Raw genomic sequence first — 22,288 nt, 5'->3', positions numbered from 1 at the left:
GTCCGTCAACTTCCATTGTTTCAGAATAAACTATTTTTGTCCGCTTTTTTCAAGTTTCCGACCACTGTGCGGCGCCGTCATCATTGGTTAGCATCCCATGAACCAGTTCCAAAACATCCGAAACCAGCACTGCACCAAAAGAAGGTCCTCCTGTGTGTTTGGTGAACTGCTCGCAGCATCATGCGTCGGGAACTGCTACCAGCTGATCAAAGCATGAATGTAACTGTATACTGACAGCAGTTGAGCCGTGTTCAAGAAAAACTGAAAACTCTGGAGCCAGCATTTCTGAATCGCAAAGGGGTCCTTCTGTTACAGGACAACGCTAAGCCCCACGTGGCTAGGATGACCCAGGACACTACTCTGCGCCTTGGATGAGAAATACTATTGCATCGGCCATACTCCCCATATATTGCACCGTCCGATTATCACCTGTTCTATTCTTTGGACAATCATCTTCGAGGACACCAGTTCAAATCCCTAGTAGAGGTGCAAATTGCACTTGATACCTTCTTCGCTTCACGCCCATCAAGTTCTACCGCGATGGAATCCATGACCTAGAACGTTGGCAGAAGGTCGTCGATGCTGATGGGGATTACTTTTGATCTTCCAGGTACGTGTTAGGTGACATATCGATGTTCGAAGGTGTTGGGCGAAAAAGCGACAGAACTTTCTTGGTTACCTTTATAATATAACCAGAGAAAGTTTGTTGTTAGAATGTGTCGCGCCGTTCCTGAAATATTTATGATAGTAGTGGAATGTTTAATGGAAATCTGTACAAATGTAGTGTAATAAACTCTTCAATATAAAAATACAGCTATTGAAAGAAGAAACTAAATCTTCTTTAATCAAAATTTCTTGTAAAATAATACTCATCTCAAGACGTTATCAAGTTTCTTGTTTGTTATTAATTTTTCAATACTTTCTTCTTCTTCTTTTTTCGTGTATCAGAGAAAAAATTCCTTCTACGTTTCTTTCAGTTAACTGCGATAAATTAGTTCTAAAACTTCATCTTCTACGCATAATTCATAATTAAAAAGAAGAGAGGGAAAGAGAAATAAGAGTAAAAGAAAGGAAAGAATTTGGATTAAGAGTTGTTGGTATGCGAGCTGACTTCTAAGAATAATTGTTGTAGACTGCTTCTTTCGTCGAACCAAAAGGATTAAATATTCATATTTTAAGGGCGACTGCCTCAGATTAAATCAAGAACACCTCTGTTGACCGAAGCATCAACGGGATAAATCCTACCAGAAGCTAGTCGTTGTTTTACACCTGTTTGATCCTTTGTTTGTGGTATTCTGATAACTTGTTTCCTTAAATATAATTATTCTATACAGGGTGCTGCAAAATTATTTTATTTCATTATTTGTGAACATAATTCCAGATACAGCTGAATTCCAATTGAGACTGAAATATCTAACGAACCAATTTGACAATAATGGTTAGCAATAAAGGACTTATTAGGCCGCGCCTCCATTGCTTCCGAATGCGATTGCGAATGCGAATTTCCCAGCACGTGTAAATAAATTGGAGTGCCTCAACTAGTTCCGACCTGCGAATTGCGAAAACCGACGAAAAATGCGAATGCGAACGATCCCAACATGTTGGGATTATTCGTCCGAATTGTTGCGAATGGAGAGTCGTCTGCAAAGGAACTGAGCGCTACGTGAGAAAAGAAAGTTTGTTTTGCGTGAAAGCAGACTAGGTTGTGAGGTGCGGAGTTAAAGAAAAATAAATAAATAATAATAATAATAATAATAAAAAATAGTTCCACTATGGAACCAAGTTCATCCAGATTACACAAACGACACGTCGTGAACAAATTATGGGCAGATGTAAGCAAGGAATTTTGAGTGGAAGATATATGTATTGTCTGTTGTTTTGTCTTTAAAATATGAAGATTTAATTAATACACGAACCGTAACATTTTATTCAATTTATATTTCGTTTTGGTTCCTCAAATAATGATTTTACGAATACATGAAATTATTGACAAATGTGTTTGAAATAGAAAACACGGGTTTCTTTACTCGTGGAGAAAATTTTCTTAGAAAGTAGGTTGATTCTGTCTGAATAAACATGACTGAATATCATTGATATAGCAAGCAGCAAGAGCAAGGAGTACTTACGGACGTTTTATCAAGTGTGCATTTTGACTTTTCTCGCCTTCTGATAGCGGCATTCCTCTCCAGTGCTTATGTGGATGTGATAAGACAGTGAGCAAATGAACAAACACACTAAGACAGCGTTTCCCAACCTTTTTCAACTTGCGGCACACTTCAGGGTAACTTGAATTCTCGCAGCACACATTATTATTATTATTATTATTATTATTATTATTATTATTATTATTATTATTATTATTATTATTATTATTTGAAAATATAAAATACTATAGCATTTTTTTCTAATTACTGACATCCTTCTCACAGAGAAGAAAGCTCGACCACTGTTTTTTTTTCCCCGTGGTAAATCATTATGCTTATTTTTCATTCTAATTTAAAAATAAAAAAATAAAACAATTGCAATCAGATATAGGACTCAAGTTAAGAATACACTATATTTTTTCGAAAACTGTATCCAACCTTTCATTAAGAAGAAGGATCACTAAATAACGAACGAACAAACAAATCTCTTTTACTTTTAAAACACAAATGTAGATAATTCGTATACATGTTTAATTTGCCGGAACGATTGAATAATATTTTAAAATTTCAAGTTATGAAATAGTCTGCCACAATAAAGAAGTAATAACTCTCATAACAATGATAACAAATGCTTTTTTTAAAAAATTAGAAATGTACAGAAAAATGTTCTACAGAAAATTAAAAATGTTCCACAGAAAAGTAACATAGTATGAAACTTAAAATTTTAGATTCATAGTAGTAATGTGAAATACAAATATACCTTTTTCTCTATGCCTTGCAATTTTATTGCTATAGAATTAATAATTTTGTTTCGATTTCCTCGCGGTACACCAGCGACCCATTCGTGGCACACCACTGTTTCGCGACACACCGGTTGGGAAACGCTGCACTAAGAAATGATTTATTAGAATGCTCTGTTATTTAAAAAAAATAAGAAATAAAAAAACAGAGGATTAGTGTTTACACATTAGAATATTGATTAGTTGTTGAGGACTCAAAATTTATTTGAGTAAAGGAAATGCATTAATAAAACGTCCATTTAGATTACAATAAACAATAGAATGAATATTCTTTTAAAAATGTAATAGGGTCTATATGAACACTGAATTACAGTACAAGAAATCGATCAATATTATCCGTGGTCACACTAAATTCGAAGTGTGAAATACTGAGATTTGCCAAATTCTATAATTTAAACTGAACATATGTAACACTAATAATAATAACCACTGACAGAACATCCCACTATTGAAGTATAGCGTGAGAGACTTGGATTGGATTCCCGGGGGAGTTCATGTGGTTGGGATCCCACGTTAAGCTGTAGCTCCACGTCTCATACAGCCTCGCTGCTGAAAGGGGCGCTAAACCATAAATCAAATCAAACCCATTGAAGTACAGACTAATGTGTTCTATTAACTTTATGAGAAAGAGTTATAATCTGTCTATATTTGATATTAGTGTTAAGTATTTGTTTATAAAATAATACCAAAATCGCATGAGTGGTATTTTACAGAAGAGGAAAAAAAATCACCGTATATTTTTATCATGGGGGTCAAGGTGGAACAAAGCGAGCCCTGCGGGGCTTCGAACCCGTTCCTCTTACTCCTACAACTTATCCGCACAGAAGTAAGTAAATCACTTTTTTTGAGTATTATTTTCATCTTATTTTAATGAAAAAAGTGTTATAAAAATTTTAAAAATAAAAATTCCTTGGGCTGGGTTTGAACCCACGTCAAATACGATTTCCATTACTAGCTGGTAGCGCTAGCACGCTCGGCCACGAGAACCGACAGCAGCAACGGTTTGATTTCTTCTATGTTTATGCTACGTGGCAAGAAATGGATAACGCCAACCAATCACAACCGTGTATTTAGTTCCTACTTCCGGGAGTATTACTCTCCCCAGCTAGTCCTCTCAAGAATAAAGTACCTCTCCGCGATTTTTCCTATAAAAATGACTTATACTACGTGATGGGGTCGTTTTTTTTACTTTTTCTTTTTTTAGAAAATCGCATTTTTTTATTTTTACCCTTATTTTTAGGGATAGATAGAAAATTCGAAAAAAAATATATATGTATCAGGAGGATCACATGAAAATCTTAAGTTTAAAATTTGGTTGAGGTACGTTGAATGGCATGGCCTCTAGGTGAGTGTATATCAGGACGAACGGACAAATAGATATTGAAAAATCACTTTTTCGGTATCTACGGGCCATGAAACGTATGTACACTCATGTCTAAAATGATTGTCGCATATCTATACAGTACATATGTTGTTGTAGGAATATAATTTGATAACGATTTCGCCCGATATTTTTTATAATGTTAGTATGTGTATAATCAGCAAAGACATGTATGGGGTAAATTTCATGTCACAAGAGCAGTTCATATATAACGAATGTATAACAAAAAAAAAAAAAAAACTTTCTTGTCCATTTAGTAATATTTTGTTTTACTCATTCTAATTTTCGTATTTATAATTTTTTTCCTATAGAATTTACCACAAATAAATATTTCCCGAGTATACACATAGTCACTGGCGCAAATCCCGGGGGGACGAGGGGGACATGTCCCCTCCAATGTTGGACCTGGGGGGGACTGTCCCCCCCAATAATCTGATTTAAAAAGCGCTTTTTCGGATTTGTGTCCGACTGCCCCAAAGGAATGTAAGATGAAATTGATTTCTCTTGGCTTTTCCATTTTTTAAAAAAAAAGAATCGTATTCTGTAGTATTTCAAACTGAACTTCGTGCTGTAGTGAGTTTAGTAGTCTCATCAATATGTATTAATTCCACTTCCGCTATTTGGGCACAAATTGCAATAAATGCCAGAGGAGGATATGCCCCTCTCCTCATGCTGGAAAGTTGTCTCAGCTGTAGGTACGGGCACAAATTCCGGGGAAATGGGGAGACATGTCCCCCCCCAACATTGGAACTAGAGGCTCTCCCAATAATCCGATTTGAAAAGTGCATTTTGCAGATAACTGTGATGAGTTGTGTCCGACTGCCACAAAGGAAAGTTAGATGAAATTTGTTTCTCTTGGCTTTTCCATTTATAATGAAAATGAAGGCGTGCGACTGTGCGTGACGTAACCTCATATGAAATCTTATCTCCTCCTCTCCCCTAGGCCCTAGCACACGAAGAGTATATAGACTATCCAATGTCAGTAGAACCCATCTTTTCAGTAAATGCGCATTTAATCTATTTGTAGTATCAGCCTAGGCATCTACTCATGCTTCGTAAGCTAACAAACTCTATAGCCTATGGAACTAGGAGGTTCAATGCCGCGTTCACAAAAGCTCTCCACTGACTTCTATTCTTAGCCAACTGGATCCAGTTTCTACTTTGTATTCCTATCTCTGCGAGATTCATCTTAATATTGTCTTCCCATCTGCGCCTAGGTCTTCTTAATAGTCGTTTTCCGATTGGTCTTACCGCTAACACTTTGAAAGCGTTCCTACTTTCTTCCATCCTGGCTACATGTCCTGCCCACCTAAGCCTCCTAGACTTGATGACCTTAACAATGTTTGGTAAGCCATATAATTTACGTAGTTCGTCGTTATGAAGTTTCCACCATTCCCCATTCCCGTTCCTCTTGGTCCGAATATTTCTCTCGGGATCTTGTTCTCAAATACTTTCAGTCTATGCTCTGTACTCAGTAAGCGTATGATTATCGTTTTATACATTTTAAGCTTCAAATCCCTCGACAGAATTCGCGACGACAAGAGATTTTGAACTGAATAATAACACGAATTCCCTGTTTTTAGTCGACATTTAATTTCTTCGTGAATATGATTTTCGTCTGTTAATATTGATCCTAGATGTTTGAAAGTATCCACTTTATCAAAAGTATTATTTAATATTTTAACACATACATAATTTGCCGTATTACGGTCCCGACGCACTTCCATGTATTTAGTTTTCTCTGCGTTTACTTCTAAACTCATGTCCATGCAAGCGTGTCTAATAAGACCTCTGCATTTCTTTTTTTATTTTTCTCATATCAACCCCTACTAAACTTACGTAATCAGCGTACGCATAACCTGGTGAACACCGTTCAGCTCTAGGCCCTGGTTGCTATCCTTCATCTTCCTTATAGCGTATTCCAGGACAAAGTTGAATAATAATGACGACAACACATCTTCTTGTTTCAGGCCATTCTTAACGTGAAAGCTCGTGGCCAAAACTTTTCCTACCCGGACTTTACTTTGGGATTCATTTAAACATGCCTTAATTAATCTAATTAGCTTTTTCGGTATTCCAAATTCTGTAAGAACGTTGTACAATGTTTCTCTCCTAACCGAGTTATAAGCCTTTCTAAAATCAATAAATAGTTGATGTACCGGACTACTGTATTCCCGCTTATTTTCGAGTATTTGGCGAATGGTAAATATTTGGTCGATAGTTGATCGATTTCGTCTAAATCCACACTGATAATCTCCAAACATTTCATCTGCGTATGGGCTCATTCTTGCTAATAGAATGTTTGAAAGGATTTTGTAGGATGTTAACAGAAGAGAGATGCCTCGATAATTATTACAGTCAGTTTTGTCGCCTTTCTTGTGAATTGGAACAATGATTGATTCTTCCCACTCTTGTGGCAATTCTTCCTTGTTGTAGATAAGGAGAATGAGTTTGTGTATCTTGTTCCACAATTTTTTGCCTCCAGCTAAAATTAACTTAGCCGGAATTTCGTTTGCACCCGAGATTTGTGTTTCTTTAATTTCTTTATAGCGAGTTTTACTTCTATTCGATTGGGTTCTGGAATATATGATTCTGCCGTGTGTATCTTTCTTTCTCCACGCACATTAGTTTTTGGCTGCGTGTTAAGCAAATCGTCAAAGAAATCTTTCCATCTATTTAAAATGCTATCTGTATCAGTGAGAACTGTTCCATCAGCTTTCTTTCATATATAAGAACGAGGTTGATAGACTTTCTTAAATTCGTTGACCCCTTTATACATGTCCCGAATGTTTTTATTTTTACTATCTTCAAGTTCCTAAATTTTAGCTTTCAAAATATCGCGTTTTTTTGTTCTAAAAGTTTTGGAAGTTCCTCGCCTGATGTCTACGAAATTTTGTGTAGTTACTTCATTCGGATTTTGTAGCCAACGTAATTTTGCCTGTTTTCTCTTCTCTGCTAGTTCGAACCATGGTTTGTTCCTACGTATTATTTCCGCGTGTCCCAATTTTTCTTTTGAGAGAGGATGTTTCGTAAGCAAAGAAAAGAATTCAATTGCTGGAATATTTTTCTCTCTAATCTTAAGGTTACATCTGTTAAGTAAAGAGTATGACATGCGTCAGATTTCTGAAACGATTCCTGTAATGTTATTGAGATTATAATCATTTTGCTCAAAGAGTATTGTTGCGTCACACATAATTGATATTCTTTCTTCATAGTTTTGGGGAAGTCGTCATTTATATTATTATATTACTATAAAACAATTTTAACGTGGATCTTTGTGGATGCCTAATTAGAAACATACCAATTATAAATATGCATGTATTCAGATTTCAGAATGTTTTCACGGCAGTGATTTGTAATACTGATATGTACTACTACTTCATCTACATCACCTAATATATAATATACTCTACAACAGTTGATCAGATTCATCTACCGTAATATGAGTTTCATCTCCCTTATCTAGAATAAGCCTCAAATCTGCCCACCTTCCAATGTTGAAGACAACCAATGGCGTATTTAGGATTTTCTTTTGAGGGCTATGCCCAATACAAGGAAGGAAGTGGGCAATTGCCCACCTGAGTTTGAGAATTAAATATATTTTAATTTATGCATAAATTGAAGTTATAATGACAAGAATTACAGATCGATAAATCCTATATGATATGACACAAAAATTTAAAAGTGAATCTAACCCTTTATTCTATTCATACAAGAAAAAGAAAGCATCCTCTTGGCCGTCCTAATTTCCCGGGCTAATTATTCCCCCGTTTTGATTTTCTTTAATTCAAACATTTCCTTCTTTTAAAAATAACTAAACGATATAATTGTTCCTTTGTTATAATAACTAAAGTCCTGTCATGTTGATATCCGCGCATGTTGGTGTGGAACACTAAAGTTCATTCAACGAACCTTCTGCTCCTGATGTAAACATTGCAGAATTGTATTACTCCGCCAGTCATCGGATGATTGGCTATCGGTCAGCGCTTCTTTCGAGAAGCATGTGCTTGTACCCTGTCGATGTTTTACTTATTCCCTGCATGTGGCCATATTGTTAACTGTGATTCGCGCTAAAGTTGGGTCAAAACCACTTTCAATGCATGCGTATTCTCTTTTATTGCATTAATTCAATTTAGTTCTTAGATAAAGTGTTGTTTCTGTTGTCTAATTCTAAGGAATTCTGCTAATGAGCCTTATAAGCAAGGACTATTTTCTTTTACCGCATGGGCGTTCTAAGGCTCTCTAACCAATAAAATCAAACAATCACCACGTGTATTTGTTTACATGAGGTACTGAACGTTCCTTGAATAAACTTTAGTTTCGCTTATCAACTCCTCTTAGTTTTGGTGTTACTGATGACAGCCAACTTGAATCATAACTGACAACGGTCGATAAAGTATGATAGGCGAAATGAAAGTAGTAACGTCAAGAAAAAGAAACAGAAAAATAGAAAGGATGACAGAAAGAACAATTAAGGACGCGGTTCTTACATGGAATGAAATTTGACAAATACAGTATTATTTCTAAACAAAAAGCATAAGAAAATGGAAAGTCAATGACATTCTTAGAAATGGTAAGAAGGATTATTGTTGTACGTGGAATGCGTAAAACTAACAAATTATTTCGAGGGGAGAATGAGCCCGATAGCCTCCTAAATTCGTCACTGAAGACAATTCTGCTCCCCTGATCCTTCACAGCATTGTTTTTCAACTTCATAAATATTTTGAACATCGCTTATATATATATATATATATATATATATATATATATATATATATATATATATATATATATATATATATATATATATATATATATATACGGGACCATCTTACCCGTCCCCCCCAATGTTGAAGACAGATTTGCGCCTTTGCACATAGTAACAGTATTAAAAGTACCCTGCAAAACCATTATCAAATTATATTCCCACAACAAGACACTTATAGATATGCGACAATCATTTTGGACATGACTGTACATCCATTGAAATCTCGAATTTGATTTTTTTTTTTTTTTCACGATCACCAAACTTTCTTCTCTTCTTTCGTCGCTTGGAAGTAAAAATGGAAAGAATCTTTTCCGTGATTACATAAGAGGAAAACAGCGGAATCGTTTGAAATGGATTGGCATATAGTTATCACGTACTTCGAACTGGGTTTTTCTCACGTTACTTTGACTAAAATTCGTATCCTGAAGGGGAGTGGAGGACAAAATTTTTGCGAAAAAATTAGTATCTCACGATTCTGTCAAGTTACGAAAATGAAATTTGGTTTATAAATTTCTAATTAAAAATAAATGGACTAATGTCGCAGCTTTTTTTAGGAACTCCCATTTTAAGGGGGAAGAGGACACTTTCTATAATTTCTTTCTTCACGTTGAGGCAATGTCACCTGTTGTTTGTGATTATATGATTAAGTAACGGGGAAACGATTCTTTAGATTGAAATGAATTGTGCAAAATAGTAACTATATTGGGCTGTGTTTTTATTATGTTACTTTGATTCAAGGACGTACCCTAAGAGGGGTAGAAGGGTGTTCAAAATTTCAGTAGATCACCAGTCTGTAAAGTTAGGAAGATGAATCTCGGTATATATATATATATATATATATATATATATATATATATATATATATATAATATGCATGCTCCTCATTAAAACTAAGTGGACATGTGCCCAGCGTTTTTAAAATTTTCTGTTTTAAGGGTTCATATATTTTTTTCTTCATATTGAAATCAGCATTGCACGTTGTTTCTGATTGCGTTAAAGGGAAACGGTTCAACAGTTTGAAATGGATTTCTGAACATAATTAGTACGAAAAGTGATCAGAAAGTAAGGTTACAGAACCTGTAGTGAAACTTTTATACACTAATACAACTAACAGATAGTACATTAGGTTATTTTTTGACATAGTCTTCATATCGGTTGAGACACTTGTCAAATCGTGAGATGAGTTTAAAGATTCCTTTCTTTTAAAAATCCTATCTTTGCGTGTTCAGCCACGTTCTCATGAAGTGTTTCACCTCCTGTTCTGAAGCAAAGCGACGGCCTCCTAGGTGCTTCTTCAAGTGCGGGAACAGGTGAAAGTCGCTTGGGGCGATGTCCGGGCTTTCGGGAGGGTACTTTTCCAATGCGATGTCCCATCTGTATTCAAATTTGTTGATGCTGTATTGAGTACGCCACTGCGCTCCACGTCGGTGACGTTTTCTCTACCAGCTGTTAACTTTCGACATCATTCTGTGACATGCAGACGGGACATTACAGTATCTACTCAACATCTACCAGCTGCCGGTGAATTTCAGCCGCGGTTAAATGTTTCGGCCACAGAACTCGAACAACTGAGCGGACTTCTTCGCAAGACGTGCTTTCCAAATGAGCCATCATTTGTGTTTACACACAACTAGCCCCGTAGGTGCTGAAACTCTGCACAGTTGCCAACTTCATTATTAAAATTACCACACACTCCTCATTCTCTATGACAGACGAAACTCCAGAAATATTTGCCCTGTAAACTTATCTCTGTATTTAATCTTCTGTTACTTCTCAGGTAAGTCATAGTGTCTGATGAAGCCAAAGGTCAGTTGGCGAAACTGTCACAAGATATTGGTTTTATAACAATAAATTGGTTTGTTTGTTCAGCGAGTAATTTAGTTTGAAGTGATATAACTTATATATAAACATGTAGCGTTAAAGGCGATTTCCCATTTTCCAGTACTGAAAATACCATACTAGATTCCGAACACATCAAACAGAAACGAAACACATCAAGGTAACAAAAACTTGAAGAAAAAGAATTGCTTACATTAATATTTTTGATTGATGATAGAAATATAATTAGGATAGGGGAAGAACTGACAGAAGAAAGTGCAATTGGAAGGGGAGTTCGACAAGGATGCTGCCTCTCGTCAACACTATTTAATGTCTATCTAGAAGAGATAGTGAAAAAGAGTCTACATGATGATGATGGCATTTTGGTAGGAGGTAGAATGATTAGATGCATAAGATTTGCAGACGATATGGCGCTTGTTGCAGAATCTAAAAAGAAAATCAATAAAATGTTAGAAAAAATGAGAAAGGGCTTTGAAGAATATGGGATGAAAATAAATGTTAGAAAGACAAAAGCTATGGTGATTGGAACGAAGGGGTCTGTGTCAAATATAAAAGTAGGAGGGGAGAAAATAGAACAAGTGAATAGTTTTCGATACCTGGGTAGTATTCTTAGTAATGACATGAAATGCGAACGTGAAATAAAAGCAAAAATAGGAATGGCGAAAGAAGCCTTTAAAAGAAAGAAAAATCTGTTTTGTGGGACCTTGAACAAAGAGTTGAGAAAAAGACTCATAAAATGCTTCGTGTGGAGTGTTGTACTGTATGGGACGGAAACGTGGACATTACGCAAAGGTGACGAAAATCGACTGGAAGCCTTCGAAATGTGGGTGTGGAGAAGAATGGAAAGAATTAGTTGGGTCGAGCGGAAAACGAATGAGAGAGTGTTAGAAATGGTGGGTGAGAAAAGAACACTTTTAGATATTATTAGGAAGAGAAAGAGAAACTGGTTGGGACATTGCCTAAGAAGAGATTGTATCATGAGGGACGTTCTAGAGGGTATGGTGGCGGGAAAGAGAGGGAGGGGGCGAAGGAGACTACAATTAATGGATGATATTAAAACAGAAAGATCATACGCGAAGACGAAAAGGTTAGCGGAGGACCGTGGAGCATGGAAGCTTCTCAGCTGCGGCAAGTGACCTGCCAATAAAGGCAGAATACCTATGATGATGATGATGAATATTTTTGAGCTCAGAGGAATAGTACAAATATGAAAAAATCACCAATGCTGTTGCATGTGGAGAATCCTAGGAATATTTTCAATTGATATAGCATTTAAATAGTATTAAAGAAGGAGCCACGGTGGCTCAGTGGTAGAGCGTTCACCTCTGGTGCATGGGGTCCTCGGTTCGATCCCAGCTCGCGCTAAGTGAACTTTGTGGTGAATAAACACCGTATGCGTGGGTTTTCTCGGGGTTCTCCCACTTTCTTCGTTCCACCATTTGATTCATTTCTGTAAAACTTAAAGATTTCATAACGGTATTAAAAGAAACGCAAGCACAAATGAGACATGTATATTTTCTATTTGATGTATACTTTTTCAATAAAGGCAGGAAAATCTACTAATATGTTTTTTTCTTAAATTTTGATTTAAATCCATTATGTACTGTTTATAGCGTTATTTTTCATGTTCAAATTAGTCTTCCTGTAAATGAGAGAACGTAAAAGCAGAGTTATGCTGTATATTTTATACATAGTATTGGCTAGAGTTTTTATTCCATATTTCTATATCGAAAAAATTACTTTATTTCAATGTTTCATAGACATAACAAACCATTCAAGAAAAGAATGATGAAGGTTGTTTCTTATGTTTTTAACATTTATGTATAAAGGAAAGTAACTTCAGTAAATAATAATAATAATAATAATAATAATAATAATAATAATAATAATAATAATAATAATAATAATAATAATAATAATAATAACCGGAGTATTTTCTTCATATTGTCTTCTCCTTTCAGAGAGAAATTTTCATTATGTGAGGGAACGCTTGTGAAAGCATATGATGAGGAGGAATTTCTCTTCATTCCATTACTAATACCCATAGTTCTCTGGGATTTGTCATGTTCTGATACTTTGCATTTAAAACACGCATGTGGAGCTTACTGGTAGAACGTTCACTTCTCATGGGAGAGGTACGTGGTTCGGTCCTAGGCCTTATAAATTTGTGGTTGACAGCGTCGTGGCTGTGGGTTTTCTAAAGATTTTCCCGTTTCCTTCCACATCTCATTCTACTAGTTCTTCCATGATCGTTCCCCTTAAATTAACACTATAGGACATAAAACTGACGATTTGGTTACATTTATATTTTTTTATCTATATGTTGTATGTTTATTTATTTATTTCAGATGTGGTCAGGAAACCCGAGTGATTCCTCGTATATTGCAGATGCGAAGCCACTGGTTGAAGTCCCAAAAGGAAAGTGTGAGGTTAGAAGAAGCAGGTTTATCCAAAGAGGTAAGTTACCTCTCTCTCTCTCTCTCTCTCTCTCTCTCTCTCTCTCTCTCTCTCTCTCTCTCTCTCTCTCTAATTTAGAAAATAGTAATATTCTCGTACTTTTCAAGTCTTCAAACGAAAAGAGTTTTACAGTACACGTGGTCGATACGTACTGTAAATTTTAAAATATGTAGTTCAGGATTTCTTTTCTTCCGTTGTTTCTTTGTACTCAATTGAACCAGAAATTCTATACTAGGCGTTGTAGTTTATCCCGGTGTGATTAACAAACTTTGATATGTTTCGTGAAGTTTTTACTCAAATAAATTCGTGTTAATTAAGATATTCGTTGATTATCACACTTTTTTGTTTGATTTTAAATCTTTTGTGCTTGTATTTCGAAAAATTGAATAATTTCATCGTTCAAACTGTGAAGTTCTTTCATTACTCCTCTCTTATTTTTATATTTAATTTAGTGAATAAATAATTATCTATCCTACCTTTGATGCTATAGCTAACTGGTTCATACTAGATTTGCTGTCTTAAATAGCTTAAACTAAAAACACATATCATTGAGCAAAGCAATGTTTATTTAAAAATAATAACTGTGTAACAGTTTCGCCAATTAACTGATCATATTAGTTTCATCAGACAGACACAGTGTCTGATGAAGCCAATATGTTCAGTTAGTTGGCGAAACTGTTACACAGTTATTATTTTAAAATAAACGTTGCTTTGTTTTAACGTTTATTTTAAAATAATAACTGTGTAACAGTTTCGCCAACGAACTAAACATATTGGTTTCACTTCATCAGACATCAGACAGCGTCTATTGAAGCCACTATGTTCAGTTAGTTGGCGAAACTGTTACACAGTTATTATTTTTAAATAAACATTGCTTTGCTCATTGAGTTGTGTTTTTAGTTTAAGTGATTTTGATGCTATTACATTCATTAAAATTGCAATAAATTAAGGGGGAATTCGGAAGAAATAAATTCCGTTCAGTTGTCAATGATACACAAACTTAGATGCAGAGTTTATGCGGTACACATGTGGAAACTATAACATTACACTATTCAAATTAAGACACTTGTCATAACGCCTTTAAGATTTGCAATTACTTCTGAAAATAAACGCCGCTTAGAAATGAAACTGTTCTTTAAAAATGTCTTAAAGCAGTGCGACGCAAGCCATAGTTTCATGTACCTATGTAGGTGGTAGTCGCTCATCAAATCCTGATTATACATAAGATGATCAGAAACATCCGAACGAAACTACTACATGCTTTCTTGGTGCTCTAGCGGTGTGCAGACAACCAGTATCATGTCCCGACGCTTTTTCTGAGTGGCTCTTCCATGTCTTACAGTGGACTTTGAACTGGTAAGATAAGTCTTTAGGCATCTTAGAATGCTGCTTGCCATAACCTCCCTGGAAGCCAACGTTGTTCGAGCTTTTGTGTTTCGATGGTGGATAAATATCACCACACGCCATTCATTGCTTTCAGTATTCACATACGCATCCACATCTCATCGCCAGTCACATTTCTATTAAGAAATTGTTCTACGTCCTCTGCATAATGGGAGAGAAAGTCCAAAGCAGAGCCATCCAATGTGTTTTGTGCTCCTGAGAAACAAATTTTGGTGCCCGACAAGCACAGACCTTGCGGTAGCCCAGTTTGTCTGTCACTGTCTTCTAGAAAATAGTCCGAAAAGTTTGCGGGAAGTGTGACAAAAGTTCAGATACCGTAAACTGAAGGATTCACGAATCCTTCTGCTATTTTTTCAGGAATCCATCACTGACTACAGACGGGAGTCCACTTCTTTACTTATCATATATGTTAATTTGTTCGTCTTTAAACATGTAATCACATTTGACCCGTAAACATTACAGAGTTCGCGATGAATCTCAGTAGCTAAAGGGTGTTTTGCCCACAGAAAGCGTACTACGGCACATAGTCCATATTTTACCGGAATTTCTACCGCATGTTCATTGGAACTGCTGTAGAGCAGCAGCTGTAGGAAATACTGTTGTTTGTTGTTAGAAGGAATAGTCGGTTATTACGGAAAAAATCTGAAGAAGAATTAGAGTGCAGAAACGTAATGATGGTAGACCAATGTTTTGCATTGACCATTCTGTTCTGAAAGTAAAGAATTCGAGGAGTAGTCGTACTGGCAAAAAATCCTCGTTTCCCACCGTCTATATCAATGAAGCGAACATACGACTCCTTCTTTAACAAAATTTTACCATTTTTAAAAATATATTTAAAAACATAGTTACGTTAAGGTACAACTATCCAGCCACTATTGTATTTGGAAAATATGCACCAAGTTATCTATAAAGATCAATATTATGTTTAGTGGCCAAGAAAGTGTGTACTAACTTGTGAAAGTGTGTCAAAAAGTTCCCGGAATTTCGTTCCAGCTCTTTATTCCCACAATATAAGAACACATTTACTTAATCTTCAAACTAAGTATCTTCGAAACACACACACTTACTCGACCGCTCCTGCCATTGCTGGAAACATAGATGAGAGTTCTCTTTTGGTATCTTCCGAAATTCATCCGTCACGTTGGTTTTGATCGTCTTCTACGGTGGTGAAACGTGTTACTTTGAGGATAGTTTTTCCTTAAAGCATTATCACCGTAAACTGTTTTAAGGCTATATCTCCCCTTCCTCGAAGTTGTGGGGCTGAATTTGGATTTAAACGGCATCGAAAGTGTCACTGTTCGTCTCTGCGACTCCGAAAACGATGGATTCCGCACTAATATCGGTCATTTTCGATCATTTTAAAATATATTCTCCTCCCCTCCCCTAAGTTGCACCGTCAAAGTGAAATGATAAAAACCATCCCAGGCCCGAAACTCATCTATGTTGAAAAAATTTGATCGAGGTCGGTCGTGTGGTTCAAAAGTTATGTCACAAACATAAACACTTCCATTTTTTATAGACTCATATAGATAAAGAAACCATTAGAATCTTTTTGAGAAATTAGCAATTTTTTGAGTTTTGTCCTCAAGTAAACTACTTTTAACTATCTTTTTAAGAGGTAGAAGAAACTAGAGAATCTAATAAGGACTATAAATTTAAAAAATTGGTTGAATGCATTGAATATTATTGCCCCTAGACGTGTGTAAATTAGAACAGACAGACATCCAAAATTCACTTTTTTCTATGTAGTGACTATAAAAGTGTAAATCCATTAACCTTTCAAATTCGGATTTTTCACCATCACAAGCCTCTTCTCTCTTATCATTACTTTAAAATATCTAATGAAAGTGGAAGTTATGCTTGTACAGTCCGCAGCAAAAAAACCTGCAACATGAGCATTTAAGTTTATTGTGAAACTACGCCTAACAGCCCAAGGAATCAACATAACGTCTAAGTGGCACGAATCACGCAGGAGAAACCTGAATGTCCTCCAATGCACACTTATTCTGGAGCAAAAGACTTCGTCGTTTCACAATAAACTTACATGCTCATGTTGCAGGTTTTTTGCTGCGGACTGTACATTTTAATACACAGTACTTACGAAAGCTGACTTTGCACATTTTAAATGCTGTCATTTTTTCGTATTCTTTTTATTTGTCTTCTTTACCTACTAGTCATGATCACAGTACGATAAATTCAAACTTATATTTAGTTTCGTAAATTATTAATACAGGGTGGAGCAGAGGAAACCCATGTTTTTTAAACCGCTAATACTCGGCGATGAATAGGGAAATTGATTTTGAGCGACCGTTTGCAGACAGTTCAGACAATGCAGTTTCAGTCGCAATGGAGCGTTTAGAGCGTAGAGCATCGTGTTTGCGGTTGAACAGTTCTTTAGAAACAGTGATTCTGTGGTCATGGTTCAACATCTTTTCCGTCGAAAGATTAATGTCGAGGTACAGTCCCAGATCGAAACACTTTATTCCGGTGGGTAGTTGGATCTGTGATGAAGAAGAAAATTTGAGATCATCGTGTAAGATATGATGAAGTGAACGACGTGACACCAGCGATACAGTCTGTCGTCCAGCAGATCGTTTCAGACTAGCAAGAACTGCCCTTTTCACTCTGTATACGTTCTCCGGAGTTCGAACTGAACGGGTGAACGAAAGAAGACTAGGGTAGTTTCTTTTGCGTCATAGATCCAGTACTTCTGAACGTTGCAACTCATTGAAGTATAGTGTTTCGATTTGGGACTCGACGTTCGACATTAATCTTTCGACGGAAAAGACGTTGAACCGTGACCACAGAATCATTGTTTCTAAAGAACTGCTCGACCGCGAACACACGATGCTCTACGCTCCAATGCTTCATAGCGGCTGAAACTGCATTGTCTGAGCTGTCATTCACGGTCGCTCAAGATCAATACCCCTACTCGTCGCCGATTACTAGCAGTTTTAAAGAGCATGCGTTTTCTCTGTTTCACCCTCTATGATTATTCCTGTATCTATACTTTATAAACAGAAAGAGCTACCATAACTTATAAAACGTTTTGCTATATTCATTATTTACTATTGACAGTTAAATTGTAGAGAACTTTCTCATTTGTCTATGAGATACAAAACAGCACAATGTAAATTTTATTTTATTTATTTATTTACGAGGCTTTCTTAAGTGGAAACTTAATTGTAGTATATTTCAGGGTATAATTTTAATATATTTTCTTCCCCAATTTCTGACTTAAAATGTGTTGATATTTTCATTGTAGGTGCTAGATGCAGCTATAGCAGCTTTTTGTTTAGAAGTGATAGCGAGGCACGGGGAACCAGCGCCGCGTCTCTGCAACAAGGATCCACTTACTCTGAAGTCAGCGTCTTACCTCTCCGAGCTCTTCCCAACCTCCAAATTCATATTTATGGTTCGTGATGGTCGAGCCACAGTGCACTCCATTATTAGTAGAAAGGTAATGATTTAGACTTAGTTACTCAGAGATCAGTGGTTCAGAGGCCACAGTTTCAAAATCTACCATTCGCTATAAATACTGAGTTGTAAATCAGTGTTGCAAATATAAGCCTAGCACATTTTATTGATGCCATTAATAACGTTATAATTTCCTCTGGTAATGGATAATTCCAGGAAGGATAACACTAAGTATGAAAATTTACAGAATGCTTGTTCATGGGTACTGGATTACGGTTATATGGCGTCCTCTTGCATTTTCTATCTGCCAGGTATCGAAGTTGTCCTACAACTTGACCAAGAAGCAGCACTGAAGGCGGGTGGAATTTGAATGCGCAGTAGCACGCCGTGCTCTCTCGTCTCTAACTGAAATTTTATCGCAACTATTCCTCGGTAGATTAATATAGTGTGCGGAGTTCAAACGTGGTGATTATTTTTATATGTTCTTGCAGTTAGATATGGAATATTAGGATTATTTTCGTTAATAATGGAAGACAATAGTAGTGAGCGTCAAGTCGTACACAAAGAGGCTTGCAAAATCGCCTATACAGTGTGTAACTATTTTGAAAATGAAGCCGAGCACGAAGCTACCGATCTCCAGCATATGATCGTTGCGATGCCACACCTCAGGAGAGAACCGCAGCTAGTTGTGGAATAAATTTATGAAGGGTACAGAAAGTAGTGAGCGAGGCTAAATAAAATTTGATGTCAGGTCCCTGTCAGCCTCTCTGGTTTCGGCCCTGTTTACACACATCTTTTAGAGATATGGTAAGACTACGACAGATTATGAACATACAATATATAAATTTGTAGGAGGTATTTTTATTTAACTCCCAAATTATCATAAGAATTAAGAGTAGCATTAAAAACTTACTAAAGTTTTTATCTTTAATTTTTATGTATTAATATAAGATTTTAGTGATGTGCTCTATTTCTGTTCAGACATAATTCAGTCTATATCTTTGAAAGGATTAATTAAAAAAATCTAAAGACCTTTCTCGTATAGAATTTTATAAACTACAATTTTCTCATATGTATTTTCTTAATACATATAGCAAAACAGCATTTCTGTGAAGCAGATGCTCATAATAATAATAATTGATTCTTCATTGTAGACAAGTTTTTATCATTTTTTATTCCATTTTTTGATTGAACATTTGAAACCTAATTCATAATAATCCCATACCTTGATATAGCTTTGATCTACACGTGATGCAACTTTTGTAAGGTATTCAATAACAACTGCAAGAAAACACAAAGTGACATTGAATGGAGGAAAATGTTACGGGTGATTCTTTTTTCTCCTGTGGTATTTCAATTCGTAAGTCCATGAGCTTCAGTTTTCCCATTCCGAGTCACGTTGATGTGACAACGTTGGTTCAAATTCTCTCCGGCACGCTACACAGCGTACCAGGCGACTCGCCATCTGAACCTCTATCAACTCTTACGTTAGCAGAGTGCCTGTTCTTCGACAGAAAAAATCACGTTTGTGAAAAGTATTTAAAATATAAATACATTTTTCTTTTTTTTGTTAAACCTTCTAAGCTCTCCTCTTCTTCAGAGCTATAATTCGTAAAACCTTATTGTGACCCTAGGTACATGGCAATTTATACAAATTTTCAAGGTTCTTCGCCTAACGGTTTGGATTTCTACAGCAGACAAATATACATTCTGCTTGACATAACAACATTCATCATTCCTGAAGCATTTAACATTGAAAAACAAGGATTGCATTTATGTTTTTTTAATTTCTTTCCGTAAGAATCAAGGTTTTATAATAAAATAAAGGTAGAGAATGACAAGGAGAAGGGCGTTGCCAGTTTCAAGTTACCAGCATGAAGTACAACTCTCTATACGAGTACAAAATAGAAATTGGTTTCGTCAAACAAATGTGTGCATACTATGACCACAAATATAATGCAGTTGTAACATTCGTGCGTTTGGATCACTACCACATATACCAACTGTGATTAATGCTGAATGAATTAAATCAATAATTGACATGAAAACGATATCTTATTTCTCAATACGTGTACATATTTTGGCAAATAATAAGATAGTATATATAAATCACTCCTTCTTTTGTTACGATCAGTACGGATATCTTAAATACCTTCTATCTTTACCTTGTTTTAGAACACTTCAGCCTAAAAGTCCTTTTTGGTAGTTAGCCATCAACTGTCATATCTATACAGTAGCTATAATAAGCAAAATTACTCTATTGGATTTTCTTTTAATTCTAACGACATTCTATTAGTATGTCAGGTTTATTATTTTTAAGCTTAACGTCCCACAGTTATGTATTGAGGATAAGGAAGACGCTGATGATGATCATGAATGAAACTATAGAATAAAGAAAGTGGAAAAAAGCGGAAGAACCCTGAGAAAGTCCACGCTTACTGCGTCCACCGCAAAGCCCACTTGGCATGAGCTGGGATCGAACCATGGTCCCTCATGTATGTATTGTAGGTGACAATTACAAGTACAAAGCCTAGTGGGTATTCTTACCAGTACCTCAGACCAAAAATCTTTATTCGGCCATCATATAATTCAATAAAACTGCGATCACAAGTAACATATTCTCGAAAAGTAACTTATTGGCACCAGCACGCATCCCTGTAACACATTCCATTCTTAATCTAATCTCTAGTTACTATTTTATTTTTGATTCTAACCTAATATTCATCTCTGGAAGCTATTGATCAACTTTCTCATTCGTATAACACAACTGGTACGATGACGCTTCTGTGACGTTTTCCTTTTAATTTTTTGTGTAACATATATGCATATAGTGACATGTTCGCTTATTTATTCTAGGTGACAATTACTGGTTTTGATTTAACCAGTTACCGGCAGTGCCTCACGAAATGGAACGCAGCAGTGCAAGCAATGAATGCACAATGTCAAGAAGTAGGATCAGGACGCTGTCTCAGGGTCTACTATGAACAGCTTGTTCTTCATCCTCGACAAACGATGCAACACATTCTAGAATTTCTGGATATTCCATGGAATGAATCGGTGCTCCACCACGAAGAACACATTAACAAACCTGGTGGAGTGTCACTATCCAAGTAAGTAGATTGTGGACAGAAGTTGATACATAGATACATAGGTAATAGACGAATGACGGGATAGACTGTGAAAATGCGAAAATATGTCATATATAAGTAATGTACAGGGTGTTCAGAAAGTAACTATGCAGTGCATAACTTGCCGTATTTTATTTTCCATAAACCACTTTAAACAACCGAAATTAACTCGAAGCTAAAGTTTAATGTCATGGAAGTTAAAAGAGATGCTTCAAGTGATCCCCTTGCACTTGAAGACATAGTTGCACACGTTTCTGTATGTTCTTGAAGACGTTGTGCAGAACATCGGGAGTGATGTTCCGAATGTGACGTGTCAGTGCAGTTTGGAGTTCTTGTATGTTGTGCGGATTGCCTTCATAGGACTTTCCCTTCAACGTACCCTATAGAAAGTAATCCGGTGGAGTCAAGACAGGTGAACGCGGAGGCCAGAGTCCTCAAAAGATGATCCGGTCACCGAAGATGCCCTGTAAAAAGCTCATCGCCTTATGGACGGTAAGTGCAGTCACCCCATCCTGTTGAAACCAGGCATTCTCAATTTCGTTCTCGTTCAGTTCACCTGGGAAGGGCTCCAGAATGCAGGTGCAGTACCGTTGTACATTTATGGTGTCCTGAAAGAAGATAGGCCCAATGATGTCTTTATGAGTCATGGCACACCAAACACCAACCTTTTGATTATGCAGTGGGCACACATGAAATTCATGTGGATTCTCCGTACTCCACACACGACTATTCTGGCTATTCACGTAAGAGGAGAGGATAAACCATGCCTCATCCTTGAAAAACGTTTTGTAAAGAATCCACTCACCATTGTCCTGATGGAAGGACAGGAACCAGTTGCAAAAGTTCATACGCGCTGGGCGATCGGTGTCTCTCAGTTCATGCACGAACGAAATTTTGTGCGGATATATGGACAGTGATTTCCGGAGAATCTTGTGAGCGGAACCAACGGA

The 22,288-nt window shown here is 36.4% G+C and overlaps 1 protein-coding gene across 4 annotated transcripts in view; it reads left to right on the top strand.

The window, feature by feature from the left end:
• Positions 1-22,288, top strand: part of Tpst (tyrosylprotein sulfotransferase) — a 532,464-nt gene that overhangs the window by 499,980 nt on the left and 10,196 nt on the right. For all 4 annotated transcript variants that reach the window (XM_081770746.1, XM_081770747.1, XM_081770749.1 and 1 more), the window contains 3 exons: positions 13,281-13,389; positions 18,059-18,253; positions 21,067-21,320. In XM_081770746.1, coding sequence (XP_081626872.1) covers positions 13,281-13,389; positions 18,059-18,253; positions 21,067-21,320 — 558 coding nt within the window. The remainder of the gene's footprint in view (positions 1-13,280; positions 13,390-18,058; positions 18,254-21,066; positions 21,321-22,288) is intronic.

The sequence above is a fragment of the Thermobia domestica genome, chromosome 9, assembly GCF_964235325.1.
Source record: "Thermobia domestica chromosome 9, izTheDome1.hap1.1, whole genome shotgun sequence".
In the NCBI taxonomy this organism is placed as follows: Eukaryota; Metazoa; Arthropoda; class Insecta; order Zygentoma; family Lepismatidae; genus Thermobia; species Thermobia domestica.
The sequence above is the reverse complement of the archived record's forward strand: the minus strand, read 5'-3'. Positions and strand labels throughout refer to the sequence as shown.